Source organism: Gavia stellata, chromosome 7 (assembly GCF_030936135.1).
Source record: "Gavia stellata isolate bGavSte3 chromosome 7, bGavSte3.hap2, whole genome shotgun sequence".
In the NCBI taxonomy this organism is placed as follows: Eukaryota; Metazoa; Chordata; class Aves; order Gaviiformes; family Gaviidae; genus Gavia; species Gavia stellata.
Window position 1 is genome coordinate 1,633,487 of NC_082600.1, and position 26,137 is coordinate 1,659,623.

Genomic DNA, 26,137 nt, shown 5'->3' on the forward strand with positions numbered 1-26,137 from the left:
CAGCTATGGGTGGTGGGGCCAGAGCCTGAAGAAGTCCCCTCTTTCCTTTTCTTGTCTTCTTTCACTCCCTTTGTTGAAAATTTGAAAATCTGGAGCAGAGAGCAGGAGCAGCGTGATGTCCATGTGGTGCACGACCACAACAAAAACCTGGATTTGTCTTCTGGAGCTGTTTGTGTTATTTCCATACTCCCGGTTTTAGTGGTCCCTGGTTAAGGCAGACCAGTGTGTCAGTGGGGCATGTTAAGGTTCCCGCACAGCTGTACGTGTGATGTTACCTCACCGACACACAACGTAGTCTCATTTTTTTGCACACCAATTCTGCGCCTGCCCCAGCACGTTTGGAAGGGGTCTGTGACTGTCGTGGTTTAACCCCAGCTGGCAACTAAGCACCACACAGCCGCTCACTCACTCCCCCCAGGTAGGGTGGGGGAGAGAACCAGAAGAGTAAAAGTGAGAAAACTCGTGGGCTGAGATAAAAACAGTTTAATAGGTAGAGCAAAGAACACGGCGCGGAGAAGCAAAGCGAAAGAAGGAATTCATTCACCACTTCCCGTCGGCAGGCAGGTGTTCAGCTATCTGCAGGGAAGCAGGGCTCTATCACGCGTAGCGGTTGCTCGGGAAGACAAACGCCATTACTCCGAATGTCCCCACCTTCCTTCTTCCTCCCCCGGCTTTATATACTGAGCATGATGTCATATGGTATGGAATATCCCTTTGGTCAGTTGGGGTCAGCTGTCCCGGCTGTGTTCCCTCCCAACTTCCCGTGCACCCCCAGCCCACTCGCTGGTGGGGTGGGGTGAGGAGCAGAAAAGGCCTTGGTGCTGTGTGAGCCCTGCTCAGCAGTAACTAAAACATTCCTGCTTTATCAACATTGTTTCCAGCCCAAATCCAAAACACAGCCCCATACAATCCAAAACACAGCCCCATACTAGCTGCTATGAAGAAAGTTAACCCCATCCCAGCCAAAACCAGCACAGTGACATACTGTGCATTGGAAATGCTGGAGCCAGCTGAGTTGGGAGAGCAGGGGAAGGAGGTGAAGGGGAAATGGCAGCTCTGTTTAAGCGCAGTGTGACTGTATAAACCTGGTCAGGTCTGTCAGTTGGGGCTGGGAGCACTGTGGAGAGCTTCCTGGCACTTCGCCTTTCCAGTGGATAGAAGTGGACCTCCTCAGTCTTTGTTTTGTGAAGATACAGTCTACTTAGTGGCTGGTTTCTCTCAAACCCCTCCTTCTCTACTCTGAAAGAAATGCAATGCAAACAGTTATTTATGCATGGGAGATTCCTTGTTTTTCTTTTATTACAGATTTGCAAGCATGCTTTGCCAAATAATTAGGCCAGGTCATTTGTTTAGAGCCTTTGTTTTTTATTGTGCCAAGAGAAAACAGATTAATGGAAGTTTTTAGCGAGGTATAGCTGAAACAGTAACAGTTCTTTGCCTTGCCAGTTCCGCTTGTAATGTCGCAGCTCCAAACAGCAGGTCCTAAGCTAATCTTGGGTACAAGCTTCAAAAAATCAGCGTGACTTGCTGGGGAAGATATTTTGTTCAGTGAAAACCTGTATGTTCTTGTAAAGTTCAGTGCAGTATGGGATAACTTTACCAGTTGTCTTATATATATCTCGTTAGTAAATCTGTCAGCTTTTTGAACTCACTTTAATGAGCTAGAAAAAGCCATGAGTCCTAGTAAGCAATTAATTGAAATTAATTCTACGGTTCTGTTTTTAAATGGGTAACGTAACACTTAAATGTTTTGGAAAGTTTGAGGACGCTTTCCAGAAGTATTATCTTTTTAATTAAAAATAAAGGTACAGAGGCAAGATAAATGTAATCACTCCGAGTAGGGCTTGTTTCTGTATCTTTTCTAAGTAGGTTATGTTTACTGTTCCTTATTAGTTTTGAAGCTCCAGGTGACTGGATCCTGCTGTCTTTCATAATAGTCTTCCTTGGTTTGTTTTGCAGAAGATGATTAAATCAGACAGGGGTGTACGTTGAGCAAACAGTGACAATATAACTTTCTTATATGTTATAAACTAGGTCAAGGGATAAAACATAAAAGTACATGTAATGGAAATTTCTTTTAAAAAAAAACTATGCAACAAGTATAGGAAATAATAAACCAGTGCTGAAATATTATACTTACGTCAGCATTACTTTTTAATGAAAACATTAATTTCTTTTCTAGAGAAAACATATTTGTGTTCAGAGACTGGCTCCATTTCCACTACTTGAGACATAGTTTAAGCTTGATCTTCAGCATTTCAAGTGTCCTCATGTTTAGGGTTTGATGCGAGGATAAAGTACTATTTCAGTTGTATCCCATTAAAATAAAAAGCACTGAGTTATCCCTTGCATGATCAACATTTTTCTTTTCTTTTAATACCTCTTTTTTTTTTATGCTGGCACAGACATTTCTGTCTCTGTCCTTTTAAAGTGACTTGTCAGATACAGGCCAGATTTAAAAACAACATGACAATAACAAACTGTTTGGTAAAAAACAAAGTTTTGAATCTTAAACTCTTAAAACTACACCAAATATGAAAAATTAATTTCTTGTGCATTTAGACTTCCAAGTGGCTTAGTGAATGTTTTTGACTGTATTTTAAGAAAAGATCATTTGATTTTCTTTTTTTTTCCTCTTTCTCTTTTCCTTTCCTCCGGAAATTCCTAGCAATATTGTAGTTTCCAGTTAGTGTTTGCATGTTGTTAGTGGTTTATTTGGTCTAATTAAGCCATTAGTCTTAATTAGCAGGAATGCTTCGGGACGAGTCTCTTGACTGTGCTTTGCTTTGCCTGGGGAGCCGTGTGAGGCCATGACCCAGGCTCCCTGTAGGTGAAAGTAAACCTGAAGACGGGGCTCAGAGGTGCTTGGGGTCTCTTCAGAGGTGCCTGGGGGCTCTTCGGTGCAGGTGGGCGTTCAGTCAGCAGGGCTGGTCTGACATCAACTCCCCCAAGAGACACGGAGTGGGCAGTGCTCCTCAGCACCGTCCGGCACTGTCGGGCCTTTGGAGCTGCTCCCAGAGGCCTCCCAGCTGCTCTGTGGGCATCGCCTGTTTCCCCTCTAGCTGGGAGCAGATGAGCTGAGCTGGGTTCACAGAATCACTAAGGTTGGAAAAGACCTGTAAGATCATCAAGTCCAACCATTACAAAAAAAAAAAAAAAACCACAAAAAACCAAAAAACACACCACCCACACACAAAAAACACTCACACCGCACAGCATCATGCCTATCAAGCCACATCCCACAATGCCACGTCCACACGCTCCTCTGAGCAAAAGTGACAAGCTGCCTGAGATGTGGTATCCCAGTCTGAAGGCCCAGAGTAGGGAAGAGGAGCAACCTAAGATGCACCAGAGCATTCAGAATTTAGGCTTTGTTTCTATTATTCCTCAGCAGCCTTTATCTGTTGTAATCTGCTTAGCCTCCGGACTCCAGCTAGCTGTTTTTGAAAGACCTGCAGGCATGGAGTGGGCAATGTGGAAATTCCCCAGCACATTGTTTCCCCAGTTTGGCTGGTGCTTTCACAAGTTCTCCTTCACCCTTCCAAAGTTCTCTTTGCATTTTTGATTCTTTGGGGGATTAATGCTGCTGTAATTGACGATGGCAATTATTCCCACCCCTTTTCTCAGGATTTGCCACTTAATGCCTCATAGGCACTGTGCACAGAGTAAGAAGCTAAAGGAGTACCAAACTATAAAAATAATCAAAGCAAGCAGAGAGCAGAAGTTAAACTAAGCTGCCACTGCATTGACAGGGTGTAATTAGAGCGTGATTCTTAATAATATTTGTGCACCCTAACAGGCTCTAAAAACCCAGCATACGCTAAACGTGCGAAGAAGAGAAATGGAGTGTTTTTACTTAGCGTGTAAACATGCATTGCACTTTTACAGTTGACTTTCTTTTCCTGTTAGGGCATTTTGTCTTTGCAAGCTGAAGACATACTTAGATCAGTATTGTTTGAGGCCTGAAAGTTAGACCTGTTTTTATCGGTTCAGTTGGACTTGATTTTCAGTGGGCTGAAAGAACAGCAATAAAGGGATTAGACATTTGCTATGCTATAGCCTTCTTAGTGCAGTTCAGCTGAACTGGTGTTACAATGCCCAGAAAACTTGGGAATTGCTGTATGCATGTAAGCAGCTATCGGGAACTACATGCTGTCAAACTAAGTCAAGACTGCCTTTGGAGAAGCTTGTTATTGTGCACTAAGATGGTTTTGGTGCTACTAGCCAAGTGGGCCAACAGATTGTAAGTAATTTTTGTAGAACAAATCTGATTACTCCAATTATTACAGAGTTAGCACTCATGCAAAACTAAGTCTATGAAAAAAAGCCTGACCACCTAAGGCTGAGAAACAAAGAGGAAAAACAGGATTAAAATGAATTAGTGCAGGTCAATTCCCTTGTTTCACCGTTGTGGAAAGCAGGTACATGTGATGTATAAAAACAAAGTGTCTTTTGGCATGGCTTTTGATGAAAATGGGGCATGCTGCTGTGCTAGGCCCATCTGCCAGGTGCTCATTCCTCTCTGCTCACGTCTCCTGACTCCCATCCCTTCCACACACAACTTTCTAATGTGTTGGCTAGTCCTTCACCTGCGGTAATTTAGACTTTTCAAAAATGAGTACTTGCCTACAAGTTTTCTTGAGACTGAAACGCCACTGAAGTTAGGGTTACCAGTAAGAGAGGGAGCTGCAGCATGAGTTCGGTAGCTGGCTACCCATCCTGTTTCGTTTCCTCTCTGCTCGGTCAGTACTTGTGTGATTACAAAAACACACTGCGTATTGCCACTTCTCAGTTATTTGATGGATATGGGGTTGTCTTGGGGGCAGGAGGGTGTTTGTCTGTGGGATGGAGGGCACAAATCCTTAGGGAACCAAGTTGTAATAGTTCTGCTGATCTTAGAAAAAATTTTATAAATTAGCCTAGAAACATCCTTATAACAGAGAACCTTGCGGTGAGGCGGAGCACCAGGTTGTCATCTCATACAGGAACAAATTATTTGGAAATTAATACAGTTTGTTTTGAAAAATTCTATGTTTCCAATAAAATAAATGAGCTGCTTGTATTCTGTTGTGTCAGATCTGTAAAAATAAAACTACTTTAAAGGGCTAAATATACATACCTTCCCAGCTCTTGTATGTTTCTGTGTTTTGTTTGCAGGTGCTAGAAACATTTGCTGGACGCCTGATTAAAATAGGAGTTTTAGCAAAGCGAGATATTCCCGGCCTTACAAAGTATCAGATAATTCTAGCAAGAGATCAATATAGAAAAAATCCGTCTTCACAAAATGTGGTAAATATCTTTATTTATTTCACATTATTAAAGTAGTGAATAAATAGTAATATTCCACAGTGTACAAAGTTTCCTGATACATTTTAAGTGCAGTTTCTTTTGTAACATTCTATTTGTAGCCCTGGAATAAAATATGCCTACTTGCTCAGCATTTCTTAATGCTGATATAGGAAAGTTAAGGAAAAGATGAAGAACTCCATTTCCAATCTGAAATTGTTTTGAGAACTTAGATTGTAATTACTGACTGCTAAATTTACACTTTCCCCTCAAAAATACATTACTGCCCCTATTTTTCTGCAAATTGTCATGGAGTGTTCAAATTTTGCAAACCTGAAGAATATTACCTTAAAAAAAAAATAATACTGTGTTCCTTAAAGAACATTGAGAAAGACACTTCACAGTAGGCAAGACAACTTTCCTGACTTAAATTTTCTAGCCTGGGTAGACATGCTGGAAATACTGCCAAATACTGATGGATGGTTCAGCTGTCAGATTTTGAGTGTTGCTGCATCGGAAAGTAATGAGCTCATCTTGGAAGATAATACAGGTATTTTGGAGATCATTTTGAAGGTGGAAAAAGATTGCCTTCACTGATCATTAAGAATTGTGTGACCTGTTTCCTGAAGGTTTTGATAGACAGCCTACTCGCTGTGCATTAGTTTTGTGCTTTGGCTCGCATTTCTCAGATGCCAATCTTATACTGCAGTTCTTATGACAAAAATGATTCCTCCTGCTTATCAACTTCCTGATTTAATGATGTGTCTGTTTTGTTTCCACAGGGCATACATCAGGGCATAATTGAAGGAGATTTTGCACTTTGTATCAGTTTATATCATGGTTATGAGCTTCTGTTGCAAATGGGATTACGATCATTATTTATCTACCTTTGTGGAATTATGGATGGATCAAAAGGTGAAATGTCTTCAGAAACATCCTTCCTTTTGTCTCAGCTCCTTCTTGTTTCATTTACTTCATCTGTATGGCTAGTTTTGCACAAAACAGCTTATATCATGGATGGGTTGGTATTTTGGATGGGATGTAATTGGTATTTTGTTTCCCTTCATCCCTATTGGAAATATGTTAGCACAATGTTAGAATATATTTGGGAAAGCAAATGTGTTTATATGGCAGCAGTTCTGAAAAAAAGAAGGCACAAACAGAATTCAGAGTAAGTGGCAGTGGTACCTTTGTAGAGACAGATAATAACCATTAAACAATTTAAACTGAGAAGTTGTTTGGCGTTGTAAAGCAATTCCTCTCCCTATAGCAAAACTCATGTATGCATGCATTTTAAGCGTCTTTCCCAGAAGATTACAGATTTAGACACATCACATTAGAATTTCTATCCCAGCTGTGCAACATCTTCCGTGCTCACTAAGCAAAATACAAAGTTGTTATTGTCTTTCTCTGTGCCTCTTATTTTCTCAAATGAGATAAGAACTGTGCGCACTATTCCAGATGTGGATACAGCACAAATTCATCCAGTGATGCAATAATATTTTCTGTTCTCTCCTCAGTTTATTTTCCTAATTCCGTCGCTGAGTATTGTGACTCTTTTGCAACTCTCCACAGTCGTTTTTAGACCTGTTGGGTTGTTGTTGCTGTTTGGAAGACCTGGTTTGGTACTGACATCTTTTTTGAGGGGACAAATTTCAAGATGGCGATGTCAGTCCAACTGCAAGTTTCTTCTAAACGCTGGTTGTGGGAGGGGAAGGTTCCAGCTGTTCAGATTACCCCGTGGTGTGGCTCTTGGGTTTCTTGCTTAATTTTGGTTTACACTTAGCTGTGTAATTGTGTGGTAACTTACAAAAGCTACTTCGCCTACAGCACTGCTTAATTAAAATGACACTGCTTTGTCCTACATCTGAACCAAAGGCATACAGTGCTTGCTTCATATTATAGAATATCTATAGAATATATACTTATAGTATGCATGTGCTAATAATTTCTCATTAATTTTATGGTTTGGACACTTTTACAATTTATGACTTTCGCACATGCAGTTTTTTACATTTCTGATGATATAGTGCTGCTGTTAGACCTAGGCACTGGAGAGCATTTCATGTAATCCCTAGTTTCTAAGATTCCTTAAATCCCTGTCTGCTATTGAAAGATGACTGATGGAAAATAGTTCTAATAAATAGGTCTTCTCTACTGGTGTTCTGGTAAGTTTGGTTTCTGGTTTGAGTACAACAAAATTCTTTTCAACATTGATATAAAATCATTCAAGAAACTTTTTGATTTTAGCTTTTAGTATAGGTTGCCTTCTCTTTGAGTACCTTGCAGCATTTCATAGAATCGTAGAATCACAGAATGGTTTGGGTTGGAAGATGGTCTTTCAAAATCGCCTAGTCTAACCCCCCTGCCATAAGCAGGGACATCTTCCACTAGATCAGGTTGCTCAAAGCCCCGTCCAACCTGACCTTGAACACTTCCACTGATGGGGTGTCCGCAACTTCTCTGGGCAACCTGTTCCAGTGTCTCACCACCCTCATCATTTCTGGATTGGATGGCTTTTCTAGTGCTAAATGGTCGATGTAAAACTTTACAGGTTACTCGCAGGACCCAGCTTCTGTTTATACATGTTTTTCATGTTTAAATTCATGTTTTCATGTTTAAATTCTATAATGGCATCTTCCCTGAAAAAATACCGATGCCAAACAATGTTTATTACATTACATTAAAGCTAATGTGTATCTTTTAGCTCTTGAAAGGAGCTTGCTACTTCTGAGAATGCTATCCAAAAGACAAGCTAAAATAATATTCACTCCAGAGATTAAATACTAAGGTATTTCAACTTTTTACAAAGGGTTAACCCGTACGAAGAATGAACTTGGTCGTAATGAGGACTTCATGAAGCTATATCAGCAGCTTAGAGACATGTTTTCAGACACATGTCTGGCTTCAGCAAATGGAAATGTTTACAAGAGTAAAACAGGTCAGTATTTCCCTTTTTAGGGACAGAATATTTACTTTCTGTTTAAATGAATCAGTAGATACTTCTACATAGTTTGTAGATGCAGGAAGCTATTTGTGGTGATACACTTGGCTAGTATTCTTTATTCCAGATTGTTTTCCCCAGACTCTTCTCTATCTGATCTCTCGTGCTCGCTCTCTCTTGCTCACGCTCATTGTCTCTCTCTCTCTCTCTCTCTCTCTATCTCTCTCCCCTCTTGGTGGTTTTAGCTACCTTAAAACACATTTGAAGTTTGTAATTTGATTTAAAATGAAAGGTTAAAAAAATTACTGTTTGACTATATATCTTTTCCAGTTTGACTGTAACAAAAGTAACAGCACTTTCTGAAAAACTGGGTTTAACAAATGTGCTTCTGTAAGTAGTTTACTAATTTGTTTGTTTAGGTGAATGCAATTAAAATTAATGTCTGGAATTTGTATGTCTGACTCAGGATTATAATGGGAGGAAATGAAGTACACTAAACCTTCATACTTGTTGCAGGTTTACTTATAGCTTTAATCACTTTATGTCCTTTTCAGTGTTTGAAAATAAAAAGGAATTTATCTACAGTCATCCAAAATTAAGGAAATTGGAGGAAATTGTAATAGAACACTTCAAATCCTGGAAAAAGGGATGTCCTGGTAAGTACCAACAACTCAAAGAAAAAGTATCTGAATGGTCAAACCTGTGGACGAAAACAAGTAATATCCTACTGATCTATTTCCTAATTTGTTCAAGTGCTTCTTTATTGTATTGTAAGTCTGTGTATCTTCTGTGTGGAAAAGTCCTCTTTAGAAGAACTATACCATAACGTTTCTTTAAGAAAAAACATTCTATAAGCTATCATTATTAACTTGATAGAAACTGTTCTACCGGCTTAGTAAAACAGCAATGGTAAACTCATTCCTAGTGCTACCACGTCTCATGATTTTCATAGTCACAGAATTTGCTCTGTAAACCATCTTGCAGTGCAGTGCTGCCATTACCTCCTACAAAGTTAGATGCAACGTAGTTATGGAGCTTAAGGATAAAAGTTCTGATATCCAGCCTGTTGCTAAGAATGACAAACTCTGAGGCATCGATTTGAAGTTTAAAACCTACAGTTACATTCATCTTTCTCTCGTTCTTTTTCATCTTGACCGAAAGGGAGAACAAAAATATGTCATAGACTAGCATGAGATTATGAAGCAAAATATTCTGAGTCATTCAGATGTCTCTGGTTTTAGCGAGTTTCAGCTTCTTGACCCAGTTGTTGCTTTTGGAATGATGACATCAGTAACAATAATTTTTTTTGCAAATTCTTCCTTTTTTTTTCCTTGTCTGTTTGGATCTTTGTGCTCTGTGAAGTTCTGATAATTCCTGACCTGCCCTTCCATGGTGTGGCTTTTTTGGTTTTGTTTCTGTTTTTTTAGAGGCTTGACTGTCAGAATACACTTGAAATGACTGCTACTTTCTAGTAGGCAACTTTTAAGTTTCCTCATTTCTGTTTTTGTTAGTTGATTAAATGCATTTGGACATACTATAAAATTACGTTCTTCTTTTTCCCCTTTCCATCCATACTTCTGTCCTCCTTGCCTCCTTCCCTGCCTCTGCCTTGTTTCCCATAACAACATCTTCCTATGCTATTGCCTTTTGTTTACAAATTCTGCATTCTGTACTGGAGTTACTTAACTAAGTTTCGTATCTAATACTCTTCTGTCTTCTTTTGATAGCATGGATTTTACTGTCATGTGAATCCCGTCAGATATGTTTTTCCTTGCAATGTTGGTCAGACATGTCTCTTAATATTGCTAACAGGTAATTAACATACAAATGTTTTAGTTTTATTTTTTGTGTCTGTGTACATGAATCTCAGAAGTGAGTAGGCGTGAACTGTAAGTCTTTACTGTTATAAATACAAAATTACAGTAACTGTGCAGGAAGAAATACATCATCTTTTATAGCATAATTGGCAAGGTATGGTAGCATATCTGGTCATATCCTGAGCTAGGTATGTTAGGTTTTCTTGCTGTCCTTCCTTGCTCCTCATCCGTGTAACCTCCTTTATCCTCATAACTAACATGCAAGGCAAGGCCATGGGGAATATAAAGCAGTGTTCTAAACACAGTTCTCTAGATTCATGTAGTTAAATTTAAAGCAAGTACAACCAACCAGTCCTGAAATCTTTATACATAAAGCAAGGCCAGAAAGCACTTTACAATTCACAGTATGATCACAAAGTTGGAGGCATTCTAGTAACTTAGGGAATGTAGTAAGCTCCAGCTTGTGTCTCCTAAGCTTCATCTCCAACCCAAATGCGCTGGACAGTTGACATAAATAGTGAGACACTGTGAATTTATTTATTTGCCTTGTTATTCACTGTGTCATAGTGTCTCTGATGATACCTTTTGAGCAATAACCCAAAACCTATATTTCTACCATTACTCCCTGTTTCTTGTATAAGTAAACTCTAAATTCACACGTACACAAGTAGCTACACCCTAAATTCTGGTTTTAGACTCTGACTGAATAGAGTAGCCACCTGTGTCCTGATTTCTCCCTCCTCTGGACAAGAATTTGTCATGAGTCTGTCAATAAAAAATTGAGTACTTATTAAGATTCCGAACATAATCACATGTATCTTTGCTCCATCAGAAGGCTCTGAAATAAAAGCCTAAATCATTTTGTGAGCAGTGGAAAATACGTTCAGCATTTGTTTCAGAAACCCATGGAAGTATGTAGTATCTCTAGGGAAAGAAAACAGAAGCAAACAAAACCCCTGAAGTTAACTCTGCTTTGTTCCAATTATGCATTACTGAACTACTCTGAATTGTAATTTAATGTGTTCATGCCTGTGTAATTTTTAAAATGAGTAACTACTTCTGCAAAGCATTGTCCTTGAAAAGCCGTACATTTGAGACAGAAAAGGAGAGTATTGATAACCTAAGTTATTAGCCTTATCAGGAGCAACACTAGCTCCTTTTCCTCCATTTGAAATGAAGCCTCTCGTATGAGAACTTGTGGGAGTAGTGCCAAGTTGCCTGTGCAAACTCTGAACCATTTCTAACTAGTGATCAGCCAGGTTAAGTCTGAGCTTCCTGACCACGTAGCTATTGCCCCTGCTTTGTAAGATGCACTTACCAGCAATTCAGGTAAGTGCAAGATAACATTCTGGCCAGCCCTTTAGAAATGTTGGCTCAGCATAATGAGCTTCTCCCAGCTAATCTTCCATACCTGGATTACTTGTCAAATTGATTATGGGCTGCTAATGTCTTGAATTTTCTAAGTCTGGTTTTGGATAAGGTCAAGGAGGTAGTGGCAGCAATATAACATTTTTTACGGTACAGGGACAGATGCTACTGAGCATTATTGCTATTCAAGTCATGAGAATATGCTAAAAGTAGATATACAATAATGTTGTTAACAATAAAGTTAGTAGAGGAGAGTAATATGAACTCAGGTAAGTAAGATATATCCAACCTGCACTTATTCTGGAATATATAGATTGTGAGTCTGCTCAGGATGGCAGATTATGCAGAACACATTATATCAGTGTTGCAGTTGTCTGGTTTCTAGCTAAAAATACTGAATCATATTCACTACTTCTTTACTAGGTCCTCATTGGGGACTGGTTTCTGTACTTGACAGATGACCTCCCCTATCACCTGCAATTTACTGAAACAGTGCAGTAGAATATCATAGAATAATTTAGACTAGTTGGAAGGGACCTCTGGAGATACTCTTGTCTAACCTCCTTGGCTGTCGGCCTCAAGAGTGACATTTGTTTTGATCAGAGGCAGCCATCTTCTTAATCTACCTGTGAATTCAGGGCTCATCTTAAAAAGAAATGGGAAAAATAGTTAGCTTCAGCTTCTCCTTTTTGACTTAAGCTGCTGAAAGCATTTCTGCATGTAGATATGTACACCTGAAAACTAGACCGGAATTTCTGATAGTTGGTCAGAAAGATATATGTACTTATCTGTTACACTTAATGCTTTAACTTCAAGAAAGAGCTTGGTACTGGAACTACATGCGTAGTGTGAAACTGTTGTCAAGCACCAAGTGACTGTTCTTTGTATGTTCAGGGAAACATCTTTTCGCACATTCAGTCTTGAGAATTTTAATTCCTTGTCTAACCTTTCTTTTAATGAGATAAAGGTGTTTTGCAGAGAATTGTGTAAAAGAGGAGATCTTTAGCCCTGGAAAACTATTTGATTTCATCTGAGGGCTGTTTCTAGGTAATGCATGCAAGCTGTGCCAATTTCAGTTATTCATTATATCCTTTTAGAGATTCTCATTTTTAACATACTAAGTTTTTACTTTGTAGCATGTACTAATGGGCATGTTGTTTTAGTATTTGGATAGGATAAACAAAAGCTGACTGTTCAAGACTTGCGTGTTGCTTAGGTAGCTTTTGCTTGTGCTCGTGAAGGCAGATACCCTTATATGTTTAAAAAAAAGGAGAAGGAAAAAAAAAAAAAAAAATTGAGTACCCAGAAGGCAAAATCCGTGATGCTGTAACAGAAGAAACATGGTTTTAGTCAAAGGCACCTTGCTAAGAAAGCATGTATCAATGCAATAATTTTTCCCAGTTCTTTGAAAAGGGAAAAGTTATCTTTGCTATTGAAATGAGAGATATAACCAGTTGTGATGACAGATCATTTGGAAGCAACAGATTATGGTATTAAAGTAAGTTACTGCACATTTCTGCTGTCATGAGAATCCTAAGCTGCAGAACTAGAGATATCTTGCTGTAGTAAATGATAGAAAGCTGATATCCATTTCTTTTTCTACTCCACTATGTTGTATCCTAGAGTAATGGTAACAGTGTTTTTTATTGCTGTATGTTGCTAACCTCATCTAACTCTGGGCATTTAAGTAGCAGATGTAAAAGTCACATTGTAGGCTCTTTGGAAGAAGGCACCTTAAAGTTTATTTCAAGACACTTGCCATCAAATCTGAGCTTTTCAAAGTAACGTTAGTAATGGTACCTCAGGTATAAGACATTCTCACCAAATTTGGTGTAAATTCTCCAAAATTAAAACACTGCTTTGATTCCAAAGAGGAATTATTCGAGTAGGTATATCTCAGAGCATTTTCTGGGAGGTTGGTCTAAATAAACCGAGGCTCCTAATTGTCAGTTTTCTCTACTGTTTTTTTTAATTTATTTAAGTGTCTTTTAAAGAATTTTTTTTTTTTTTTAAAGTCAAAATGCAGTGTACTTGGACAAAATCTTCCCATTAGGTGAGATGAGAGCAGTGAATGTATAGCTTGTGGGATGACCTATCCTTACTTTTTTTATTGGTAATTATTTTTAAATCATGCATAAAAATGCTTTTCTGGCTTTCTAAAACTAAGCAGATCAAGTCATGACTGAAGGCACATCTGTGGACGCTGCGGATACCAGAGTGATGATCTTCTCATCATTTCGAGATAGCGTGCAAGAAATTGCAGAAATGCTTTCCCGGCTCAGTCCGGTTGTTAGAGTAATGACGTTTGTTGGCCACTCCACAGGAAAGAGCACAAAAGGCTTCACGCAAAAGGAACAACTTGAGGTAAGAAAAGATGAGACTTGTATTAGGAAGTAAAGAGTATTAATGGTGTAATTAACTACATGAGTGTCGATATCGATTGTACGGCAGGGACTGAAGTTTAAGGTGTCATTAGTAAATTCCTATGTAGTTCAATTGCTTTCAGTGTATCCAAAATTATACTCACTGAACAGAATGTATAAGTAGAAATATTTTAAATATTTAAATTATATTAACAACTGCTAACTTTTATGTATTTGAAAATCTGGGGATATACTCAAATACTTGCTTTGGGGATTTTTTTTTTTCTTGTAGGTAGGAAAAATAAGATATATTCTTAAATTTTGATCTAGCAAAGTTAAAAAAAAAAACTTAATTGCAAAGTTGGGAAGATCAATTTTAGAAGAATGCCATGGTTGGAGTCAGAATAAGGTGTGCTTTTTTCCCTTTATTTTAGAATTGAAGAGTTGATATGTTGTAAAAATTAGTGTGTGGTATTTGATCACGAGGTACTAGTTGACAGATTCAGAAAGACTAAGTTTTGTCATTTTAAAATATAAATTCATTTTTTCAACTTCTGTCTGAACCTAGAAAAACTGCAAAGTGTGTATAAGGGGCTTTCTGGCTAACCTGTTAAATCTCATTTTAATCGTTTATTCAGGTGGTAAAACGCTTTCGTGAAGGTGGCTATAACACTCTGGTCTCTACCTGTGTTGGGGAAGAAGGCTTAGACATTGGAGAAGTTGATCTCATCATCTGCTTTGACGCTCAGAAAAGTCCAATTCGCCTTGTGCAGAGGATGGGCCGAACGGGGCGCAGGCGGCAAGGCAGGATTGTTGTCATCCTTGCCCAAGGGAGGGAGGAACGGGTGAGTGTGTAGCTTGCTTCTTGCTGGGAAGACAAAGTGACTTGTTTAGTCTGTTCCAGGAATTAAAAATCTCAGCAGTACCGAGCACTCCTAGCAACATTTTAACTGTCCCTACAGGAAAGTATAATAGCCCACATAGTCTAAAAATATGTGCTCTTTCTCAATGTGAAGGGCTTCAAGCCTTTGTTCTTAATAACACTTATTTTTTAAATGATAAACTGGAACTCAGAAAATACAGGGGTTTTGCCCAGGGTACAGAACAACATGTGGAAGAGGTAGGGATGGAGCTCTGAGAGTGGGAGGACTGGAAGTGTCTTGCTCTGAACTGCTGACGACACTGCACTTTCAGACAAGTACTTAGTGGTAGCAGACTTGCGTGTGAGGTCTGAAGAGATCAGCTTAAGTGGAAATCTACTTTTGCTAAATTCCTGAACCTCAGCACTCAACTCAGAGTATAATTAATCGTCTCTGAGTGCAGCCTGCCCCTTGGGAAACTAATATACTAGTGGAAGTCAAAGCCGTGAGTTGTGAGCCAGGGGAACCCATCTTCAGCTGTACCAGCACACTGCCCAGCTTCATCCCGCAGCTGCATGATTCTAGTTCTGATTCAAGGAAGCTGGCGGGGCAGGGTTTAGGTAGGAGGAGGCAAGGCAGTCCCTGTTGTCATCACTCGTTGGTGAGATTGGTTGCAGAGTAATATGAACCTGCATCTTTACAGTTTCATCGTGCAACCCCTGTTGGAATGCAAGGCAGTTTTAGGGTGCACCTCACTGTTCTGGCTGAAAATTGATTTTGTTCTTTGCTGGTTTTGTTTACTTCCGAGGTTGGTTCTGAGCTGGGTCAGGTTTCATGACAGAGGAGTCCGAGATCTGTGTAAGCTAGTTGTAAACCCAAAATTTCAGAGTCTTGCTATTATTTCATTTATTCCAGTCAATGTTGCTCTTCTGGTTTAAATTTGTAGATAGCAGGGATTTAATTCTAAATGAGGGTCCAAAGAATCCTGCCTGAGGAAAAAAGCTTCTTTGAAGGATGAGAGTTAAAAATTATGAAAGTGAATGGTATTTGTAAATAGATATTTTTCTCATGCTGCTTATGAAGACTGATTAATACTGAAAGCTCTGCTCTGTAAGGGGATATTAAAATGCTCCCTTAAATTCCTTGGCATTTCACTTAAGCAGCTGGATTTCTGGGTTCTTCAGATTTTCTCAGAAATCTTTGAAGCAGAACCTTCTGCCAGGTAGGATAGTATTTTTTCATAATTTTTTTTTGGTTTGAGATCATGAAATAAATTTAATGGCTGAACAATATTGGCTTTGTTTGGTTGGGGTTTTTTTGGGGGGGATTGGGTGCGGGGGAGTGTTGTGTTGCTTGTTTTAGTTTTTTGGGGGTTTGGTGGTTTGGTTTTTTTTCGATTGAGTCTCCTTCCAGATCTGTTAATGTGGATATTCTTCCCCATCACATAACTTGCAGCTGAGTAATTAACGGTCTCATATTAATTCGTGGGAATTTGTTTGTTTTTTTTTTTTTTTAAATCAAAAAACTTCAAGTCAATTATAAAGCTTTTGAAGAACTTTTATTGGGAAAAATTGGAAAATGCAGGTCTGGAAGTTTTGAACTTTTGACAGGAGTTTCTGTTACAGAGGTGTTTCTTACTCTGTCCTGGTCGTCACCTCCCCACATGTCTCCCTGCCGGTTCAGCTGTCCCACGTGGAAGCACACTGTGTCTCAGCGGTGCAGCGCACATCACGCGGTTGCAGCCCACTAATGCCCTGGGCTCCCTGAGCATTCCACTTATGAATCTTCCACCTTTCTAGTTCGGCCATATTCCAAGATGTGCTGTGTTTTGAGTTGGGTTTTTTAACATCTTGTGACAGCTCAGCTGCATGTGCCTCAGCCTGGAAAGGGGCTGTTAGCTGCAGATTTAAACCGATCCAAAGAGAAGGGCAGAGGAGAGCTCACAGCCTCTCAGGCCTCTGTCAGGCCAAGCTGACACTCTCTGTGAAACAAAGGAAAAGGAAACATTCTGTCTCAGTAACAGTAAAATAACAATTCTGTTAAAGCAATGAATTTGGTAATACTTTTTTTTTCCCCCCCATAAAAAGACTTTTTTGCCTGTTCTAGGCTTAAAAGATATTTATTGGAATGCCTGAGGGATAGTATAATAGAGCTAGCTGTTAACCTCTTCCAGTTTTATTCAGAGAGCATCTTTTTGTGTTTGTCTCCTCTAATCCTGGCTTCCAAAGATGATCTCTCTCAAAAGAACATAGCTGCCATACTGTCATACGCAGAACACTTAGTCTGCCTGGCTGGGCACGCTGTCTCCACCGGTGAGCTGTCACAGAGACTCAGAGAGTAGTATTAGGACAAGAAATGTTCAGAGGGGGGACCGGTTTCTTTCCTCAGTTTCTCCATCTTTGTCTTGGTTTCTCTGTTGCACAATAAAAACGGAGTGTAATTAAAAGGACTTGGAGCGTGTATGACATTAACAAATAATCTTATGCCTTTTTTTTTGCTTGACCTCCTTTCTTTGTTTCTGATGTAATCTAATTTACATCATCCCTGTATCTATTGCAGATTGTAAATTCCCCCAGGCAAGCTCTGTGGTTTTTTTTCTCTCAAGTGCTGTGCCTACTTCTGATCTATTTACAGAGTGTAAAAAGCTGTATGTTCTTTTATATTTTGTATTGTTTGCAACTTAAAGAACAATCACTGTTCTTTGATACTTCCTTGCTTTTTGATATATTTGCTTTGAACATTTTACCTAAGCGCAAAATGATGATAATTCAAATTTAATTTGACTTGGATGTCTTAGTATGATAGCTCTTTAAAAAAGAAAAAAGAACTTAGTAGCTATGCTTTAATGTATTCATTATCAGATTTTCAGTACAACCTTATTGCTTTGTTGTTTTGATCTACGTCCTTCTGTTCCTTTCCCCTCTCTGCTTTGGTTACCATAATGTGGAGGGATACTGAAAGTCTTGACCTTGAACAAGCAGTTATGTTGACCTAACTGCTATTCACAGAAGAGGGTATATGGTTGGCTCTCAGGGCCTTGCATCATATTTTGTTTTAGTTGTGTTTGGGGAAGAAAAGAAAAAACCCAAAAAACGTCTTGATGACAGAACATAAAATAATGAGAAACCCCAAAGACACTCAGGTGTTCTTTTAGTTTTGATCAAGTCATGTGAAAATACAATCCAACAACATATGATTTATCTTCTCTTTTACAGACTTACAATCAGAGCCAGTCTAACAAAAGGAGCATCCACAAAGCTATTTCAGGAAACAAAATGCTTCATTTTTACCAGCATAGCCCACGTATGATTCCAGAAGGCATAAATCCAAAGTTGCATAAAATGTTTATTGCTGCTGAAAAATATGAACCAAGCAATTCAAGAATGCTTTCCAAAGAGAGAAGATCTAGTTCCCTGCAACATAAATCTGCTTTCTTTCCCTGTGTCACCGGTAAGAGGATTATGGTGTTTTTCTAAGCACTGCGTAAGCTGCTATCTCATGTTGTTATATTACAGCATATCAAAACTGTGTGCTCACATGAGTTTTGGGTCTAGCAAAAGTGTAATTTCCGCCAGCTGTGGCCTTTCAACTGTGATCCTGTGCTGACTGCTGCTTTGATTCCTCATCCTTTTCCTTTAACGTCCTCAAATCACAGTTCTGTCTTTAAATATCCGTACTTCAAATCAGACATTTGTTTCATCTTTCTCTATAGAGCTTCTCATGGAGTCAATGACTGAAGGTCAGAAACTCCAGCTACAAACAGAAGAGGCAAATGTTAGTGATGTTTTCTGAAGCCTTCTGATATACCTATGTCAGGTGGCATAATTGTCACTTAAATGTTTAGTGATAATTCTATACCAAATCTGGTTTTGAGCTTTAACAGTTAGGCTTAATGTTTTTATTAATACAAGAAAAGTATGTCTTATACCTTTGTAAATGACAATAAAACAGAAATGCTTGAAAACTAAAGGATTTTGAGGGAAGGAAAAGGAGAAATCAAGGGTAGGATATTTATGAATTGCACACACCCTTGGAGGAAAATGAATCTAAAAAGAGAAATGGCTCTAGCTGTTGCAGTTTCGTGGCACTGAAATGCTCAGTAAACTGATGAAGTTACAGGATAGGAAGGAAGAGCTAAGTTTTGTAAATACTTGGAAATGGTCATCGATCTCTTTGGTTAAGTGCTTTCTGTAAAGACTGATAGCAACTTCTTGAAAGAAGAAACTCCTGAAAGTCCTGGGAAGCTTTGTATTTCAGTATCTGAGTAGTTAAGACTTTAGACTTAGTGGGTTTCAAATGCTTCTGATCACACATGTTCTTATTATCAAGATCTACATCTGATCTCTTTCCAAACACCATCCAGGGCAAACAAAAGGCTGAACATAGAAAGAGGAAGCCAGCTACAAAATCAAGCAGAAAAAAATCAGCTTCCCCTTTGGCCTCCAAAACAGTTCATGATGTCTCCCATTTTCAGGGTAGAAATGTAATGGAGAAGAATTAGTACCAATAACTCAATCAGTACCTGCCATCCTCAGCCCAAACTCTTTGTAAGTGTGCATGGGCTGCAGACACAGCTGTGGCACAGTTGTGTTGATGCTCCCGATCATGATGTTTTCTGTTATGACTCTGGAGCCTTCTGCAAGGCATGCTTATCTGGGTTTTGTGTACAACCCAGATGGTGGCCAGTGAGGAAAACCAAGGATGGAATAAACAGACACAACTTGCAAGACAATAAGAAGAGCAAAAGATGGAATTAAAATAATCATTTTTGAATGTTTGGAAGTCTGTCCTAGGAAATAGAAATGAGAGGCAGTAAGTGCATAAAGAAGATAATATGTTGAACATATTTCCTGCTGAGGGAATAGCACTTCAAAGGCTGTAATTACCAGGTTCCTTTTGTGTGAAATAGGTTAGCAGCTGCCACAATTGAAGTACGTAGTGTGCGTGGAGATCTATCAGTTTCCAAAGACAAACGTGATTGACTGCCCATCTTGCAAACAAGTGTTACGTGAGTGCAAATTATTGAGCACCAGCTTTATGTGTTGAAGTCCTCTTCATTACTGTATGAAGCAAGTGGCTGTTTCTGCTTCTAATGATATTCAAGATAAATCTTGAAAGGAAGGTCTTTGCTTTTTACTTTTTCTCCTCTTCTTATTTCAGTGCCCCCTTCCACATTAGAAAATTGAAAAAGCTAGCAGTAATGAATAAGCTGTATATGTTCTTATTTATGTTCTCTTACTTTTCATTTATTCTTGTGGTTCCGGTGATCTTCAGGTTTGTCCATGGAAGAATACAGGTGCACAGAAATTGAAGTGTCATAGTAGTTTCAAGCATTCTCCTTTTCTAGTCACAATTAAATATTTCCTGTTCTTATTCAATTTCTAGTAATTTCATACCATTCTTACACTTCGAAACCTCATTGATTTTTATCTGCTTGTCAGTACCAGAAGGACACATTACTCTTGTCTTGCCCCATCACTAACCAAATGTGTGCTTCAGTTGTATGAGCTTTTTTTCAAGAAGTACAGCAACAAGAGCAAAAATCTCATTAGTCAGTAGTCCTCTTACATTGTTTCTTCTGAGATTCTTTTCTCTCTCTCGGTTTTGGGGGTTTTTTGTTTGTTTTTTTAAAGAGGTAGCTAAAACAGAGTAGCATATTGATAAGTGCAGTAAAATCAAAAAGCATTTAAGAAAGAATAGTTTTGCACTTAAAATGGCTTGGACTCACTGGAGGAAAAATCTCTGAACAGATATCTTTGGAGACAACTCATGTTTTTTATGCTCACATTTTTTTACTTTATAAGATGAGAATAACTATCCCACAAGATAATTGAAAAGGTGAAAGTACCAAAAGATCTGGATAATCATCTCTAATGTCACTGTCTTTCCAAGTTCTCTGCCAATCTCCCTGATCTGAGAGAAGTATGAAACTACAATAGGCATGGCAAAAAATAGCTAATGTGCGTTAAAATGTGCTCTTCCCATACCCTATTGTTCCTGGTAGCTGAATGCTGTTTTAAGTTATCAATAATTTCTTTTGGTTTTCTGTTTGCATTGCATTTGTCTAGATGAAATCTCATTTTGTGAATTCTTCTTCTCCTGGTTCTTCACAATTGTTCTACTCCCCCCTTTTCAGATTGTATCAATTTTGAGTTGTCTGTAGCTGTGTTTTTTGTTTGATTTTTACAATTTCACATTATTTCTTTAACTGCTGGTTTTATCTTAATGAGGCAATCTTCTTTTACTGTCTTTTTGTAAAATATACCAATGCCTTCTTTAGTCTTTAGATCTTTGTGGTTTTTTGATGCCTTTCCAGTTGCCCATGCCTTTTAATATAGTTGTGGCAAGGCCCTTGGATGGCTGATAAATTTTCTGAGTTAATCTCTTGTTTGAGTTAAACATGCATAATAATGCACATTGCCTTCTCAAGTGGTTGTCAGAAAACTATGGAGATACTGCGGAAGAAAACATTGCTGGTTTCGATGTTTATTTTCTTTGGAAAAAAAAACAGCTAAACAAGGATGCATTTATGGACATGTACTTCAGTTCCTTAGATTCAGATTTCTTGTCCTGACAATACCCATGTGGTAGGAATGCACACTGCTTTGTATGCTGCGCTAAGAATACAGTGTTTTACATGTGCCTTGTATCAGCTTTGTCTTGTCCTGCTTTTCTCAGTAGAGAACTAGCTTCGCCTGTTTCAGATAACATCTTGCCTTTTGCTTCTGAAAATTCAGTTGCCTACCTGCTTCCTTGTGTACATATGTATCTTATTTTATTTTTTAAAGCATGTTTTACCTTTTGCCTTTCTTGGGTTACACCTTTCATTGTTTTCAGGATGATAGCTACACAAAACTTTCTTAACAAGCTGGTGGGTTTTTTTAAACTTATTTCAGCTATACCTATTTTGAATTATTTCTTTCAGTCAGTGACATGGCTTCTCCAAAATACCGATTGCATCTTCTTCTGGAGTCATGCCTGCCCCAAACAAGCTGCTTCTGCTGTGTATGGGAGCATGAATATCAATTTTAATATGACTAAAAGTGACCTCAGCAGCAGTATTTTGCTCATTGCTTTACCTGTTGTTCTTCCCTGCCCACTTCCCTCTCCCACATTCACACACTTCTAGAAAAGGAAGCATTATTCTGCATCAATAGTGCATAACTTCTTACGTAAACCAGCAGCACCTTTGGACAGTTGAAAGTTTATTTTGCACCAGCAGCTTTCTTCATAGCGAGAGGAGGCGAGTTTATGACAATGGATTTGAGGTATCACGGCTGGCTATGCTGTCCTGGTCAATATGGTGCTTCCAGTTCCTTCTTTCTTGCCCTTAAACAGAGGTTATTCCTCTGAGAACTGACAAATTCCCTGCTAGCTACAGATTAAATCCGATGCCTTCTCCCTCTCCAGGTGATTTCTTGCTCTCTTCCCAGTTCAAGGGATTGAAAAATATTTTGGTTCTGGAGAAAAACATGGAAAATAACATTAATGATTTCAGTGATATATCTGTCTTTGGTAGTATGTTGCATTTGTTACTCATAAAATGTTCTTAAAGATAATTACCCTTAAAATGAGCATGTGCTACTTCACAGGAAGGGGAGACACTGTTGCCAATGACTAGATTCAACAGGACATGGTAATCATAGAATCATGGAATGGTTTGGGTTGGAAGGGACCTTTAAAGGCCATCTAATCCAACACCCCTGGCATGAGCAGGGACATCTCCAACCACACCAGGTTGCTCAGAGCCCCGTCCAACCCGACCTGGAATGTTTCCAGGGATGGGGCATCTCCCACCTTTCTGGGCAACCTGGGCCAGGGTTTCACCACCCTCACAGTAAAAAATGTCTTCCTTATATCTAGTCTGAATCTGCCCTCTTTTAGACAAGGACCCCTTGTCCTATCGCTACAAGCCCTACTAAATTCTCAACTATGTATCCAAACAGCCTAATTATTCTCAGTTAGGGTGGGAATTTTCTTCTGTTAAAGCTAAAGAAGAGCTCCTGGTACTTTGTAGTTACTCAATAGTATACAGCTTAGCTTTCTACAAAATACCATAAAAAGCTAGAGCTTATCTGTAGGATATTAATGAGATGTGTGTGTCTGGTGATATTTTACATTCCCTAAGTGGGTCTGTCCACCAGAAAGTAAACTTCCTACCTTTGCTCTAATACAGTGGTCTAAGCTATAAATTGAACTATGCTAGTGTATATGTTATGATTCATTATATATTTCTGTTAATCTAGTCAATGTGTTTTTGAAATGTCTTTGGATATTTTTCTTAAGTTTGCTTTTAGTTTTGAGAACTCTTCTTCACCCACACAGTGAGTTTTAGTAACCTCTGAATTGTGGCTTTGTGTAAAAATGAAGTATTTCATAATCTGCAGAATTGATAGTATCCTAGTCAGCTGTAATAATTCCTGATTAGTACAAATACATGCCTATTTCCCTGAGCAGCTTGCCTGTATTTTAGCAAACTATTATTTAAGAGTGCTCTGCAGAACTCTCCGTGACAGCTTTTTCTTTCTGTTAAGAATGGAGCCTTGAATTGGTAGTTTCTGAACATTGAAAATATAAGGTGGGTGATTTTTTTTTTGTTTTGTTTTTGCTAGCCCTTATGTCTGAAAGTGTATTTTACTTATATGCTGGCAGCAGTCATATTTGTCTGGGTCCCTGTTTCTCTCCATTTTAGTTAGGCTTCACTTGATGTGAAACATCAGTTCTGTCAGAGCTTATGGCATGTTTCCTCATCTAAGATGAGTAGAACAACAATGGAGAGGGTTAAGAAATGTTAAAAAGTAGAAGTGAGAACTTGCAGAATAGGTTGCATCAAGGTAATTTTCCTTTAGTGTGAGAGGGGCTTCTGTTTCCCTCCCTGTGTAACAGCAACTAGGTTGTATGGCTGAAAGGGTTTGAATGCAGACTTCAGCTCCTGCTTTCCTCCTTTAGCCAGAGATACCCATGTATTTGGGTCAGATGGTCAGACTTTTCCCTGCATTGTAAGAAATTACTGGTTTTGGGGAAGGGAGCAGCTGAGCAATTTAGGTGTGACCTGTAATTTAGGCATTAGCCTGCTGGACCATATTGCTCATCTGCTTTACCAGCCAAGGGGATTTCCTTCCATTCTCTCTCAGGGAGATCTGTTGTGCTTTCTCATGTACAGAGACCACTTTCTTGACAGCCAAAAATGTTTGTTCTGCTGAGAAACAGAAACGTAATGCCTCTGTTATCGAGCCCAGAGCTTCAGGAAGTATCTGCTACCGAATTTTGCCAGATGCTGGAGGCCTTCATGCCTGTATAGTGTTGCACCACGTATTTCTTGGGCAGATGGTATTGCAGGATCCTCTTGTCTTTTGTCAAAAGGAGTTGTCCTCTGGAGCTGTAACACAGAGAACTGAAGTCATCTGTTGTTCTTGCTGTTTCCCTGGCTGTGTCTGGACGTCAACGGTTCATCATCTGAGCTGTTAGGGAAAGTTCTGGCACACTGTCTGGACAGTCATCCTCAAGAGCAAGAGGGTACCTAAACTAGATCTGTTTGTCTATGAAGTTTTTTGCTGGTGCCCACTTTTTCCTATCTAACAACTTGCTGTTTGAAAATGCATTCTTGGTTCCTTGGTAGGCCATCTTTTTGCTTCTTGGTTATGAAGGTAAGCCTTCAGTGAGGCAGTAGAAGTCACTTTGGACTGACCAAGGGCATTAGGTTTTGGTTACAACTGAGGACTCTTTCTGGCCTTTCCTTTCTGCCTTGTCCAGGCAACACGGTCCAGAACTCCATGCCAATCCAAGATTTGGTGTGTGGGTGCTGGTTATTAGCTGCTACAGCAGACCTAGTACTTAACTGTTCTTGTAAACAACAGGAAAGGCTGTGAGATATGCTTTTCTGATAAGTGTTCTCAATTTTCTTTTTCTTCGGGTCTCTCTTTTTTCTTCCTTTACTGGGTCCTTGAAGTGTGTGTTAGCTATAAAGGACTGTAGCATCTCGTAGACTTGTGTCAAAAATATTTTAGTAGAAATATTGGTCTTCTGGGTTTTTTTTATCGATGGCCTTGAAAAACTTCAGTGTTGTTTAGGTTTTTTTCCAGCTGTGAGACTTTTTCTGAACAGGACTTGAACCTAGCACTCTGACTCTCAGGGATCTATTTTTGAGTCTCTAATAAACATTGTCACACCATCCTGTGGAGACACAGTCTCTGGCAATTGTAATTTGAGAGGATTGAGAGATACAGGCCGATTCCTCTTACATGGCATTAATTCAGAAGAGAGTGTTGGGTGCAGATTCATCCCAAATCCTGTCTGCAGAGTGATTGTCAAATTAACTTAATTATTTTTCTGCAAGCTTCATACATCTGGGCTGAAAGTAGTCACATTCTTAACATGCTCTTACCACAGACTCTTTGGATGTTCCTTTGCTATTAGCACTGATGGCTGTTTCTAGGGATTTGGCATTTTTTTGGATGGCAGTAGTATCGAGGCTTGCTGTCGGTCTGCCAAAAATGACTCCGTTTCACTGGAGCATACTCGCTCAGAGCCAAGCAGCACCAGGGCCTTGTCTTCAGTAAGCTGCCATATGAGCACTTATTTTGTTTTTATCTAGCAGTGGTGCTCACAGGTGCCCTATACTTTCCACTTGCAGTTATGAGTCTAAATAAAACTTATGAGCCACTTTTTTCTTTCCCTGCTCTTGGGGAATTTTCATAGTACTTTTGTTTCTGTCCTTTTATTCATCTGCATGTCCTTAATAGAGCAGATCGATTCAAAAAATGACTAACAGATATTTTTGTCATAACAAATTAGTGTTGCTTTCCAGTATTGAAAGAGTAACTTAAAAAAAAAAAAAAAAGGCGAGGGGGGGGAAGCTTTTACTTATTTGCAGTTTGTTCCCCATGGTCTCTGAGACACGTTTAGAAATTCAAGCCTTATGCTTTCCCTGTTTGCTATGCTGTCTTCAGGGCCTGTAGGTGTTTGATATACGTTTATACCTCTATTTATATCTGTCTGTCTATCTATATCTTTGTTTATATGATGCCTTCCCCCAAAACAATTGTTTAATAGGTAGATTTATCCATAATTATAGTACATATAACACTGTTTTGATACTTGTTTCTGACATCAGATTCTCTATATCCTGGTTTTGCTTGGGGCACAGAGAAGGTATTTTTTCTTTCGACTGGTATCATACAAAGTTCTTTTTATTTTGTGCATCCTTTTTCTTAAAGTAGATAATATTTTGCTGTTATTGTTTTTCCCCCCATAGGCCAAAAGCAAACACACTGTCATGAGAATTGGTCTCTGTTGCCTGAGGAATTTGAAATATGGGACAGACTTTACAGGATTAAGGAAAGTGATGGAGTAAAGGAACCAATATTGCCTCAAATTCATTTTGAAACCTTAGAAAACCTGGAAGAAGTATCAGTGAGTTTAACCTAAATGTAATGTTTCATTTGACATGAGGCCTAAAGGATACCCTAGGTAACAAAGTTAACTATGAATTTGAAGGAG

The 26,137-nt window shown here is 38.9% G+C and overlaps 1 protein-coding gene across 1 annotated transcript in view; it reads left to right on the plus strand.

Annotated features, from left to right (window-relative positions):
* The window catches only part of FANCM (FA complementation group M), an 83,095-nt gene that overhangs the window by 24,745 nt on the left and 32,213 nt on the right, over positions 1 to 26,137 (plus strand). Inside the window, exons 5-12 of the mRNA XM_059819733.1 lie at positions 5,158 to 5,289; positions 6,069 to 6,201; positions 8,099 to 8,227; positions 8,785 to 8,886; positions 13,586 to 13,779; positions 14,417 to 14,623; positions 17,854 to 18,088; positions 25,893 to 26,050. Coding sequence (XP_059675716.1) covers positions 5,158 to 5,289; positions 6,069 to 6,201; positions 8,099 to 8,227; positions 8,785 to 8,886; positions 13,586 to 13,779; positions 14,417 to 14,623; positions 17,854 to 18,088; positions 25,893 to 26,050 — 1,290 coding nt within the window. The remainder of the gene's footprint in view (positions 1 to 5,157; positions 5,290 to 6,068; positions 6,202 to 8,098; positions 8,228 to 8,784; positions 8,887 to 13,585; positions 13,780 to 14,416; positions 14,624 to 17,853; positions 18,089 to 25,892; positions 26,051 to 26,137) is intronic.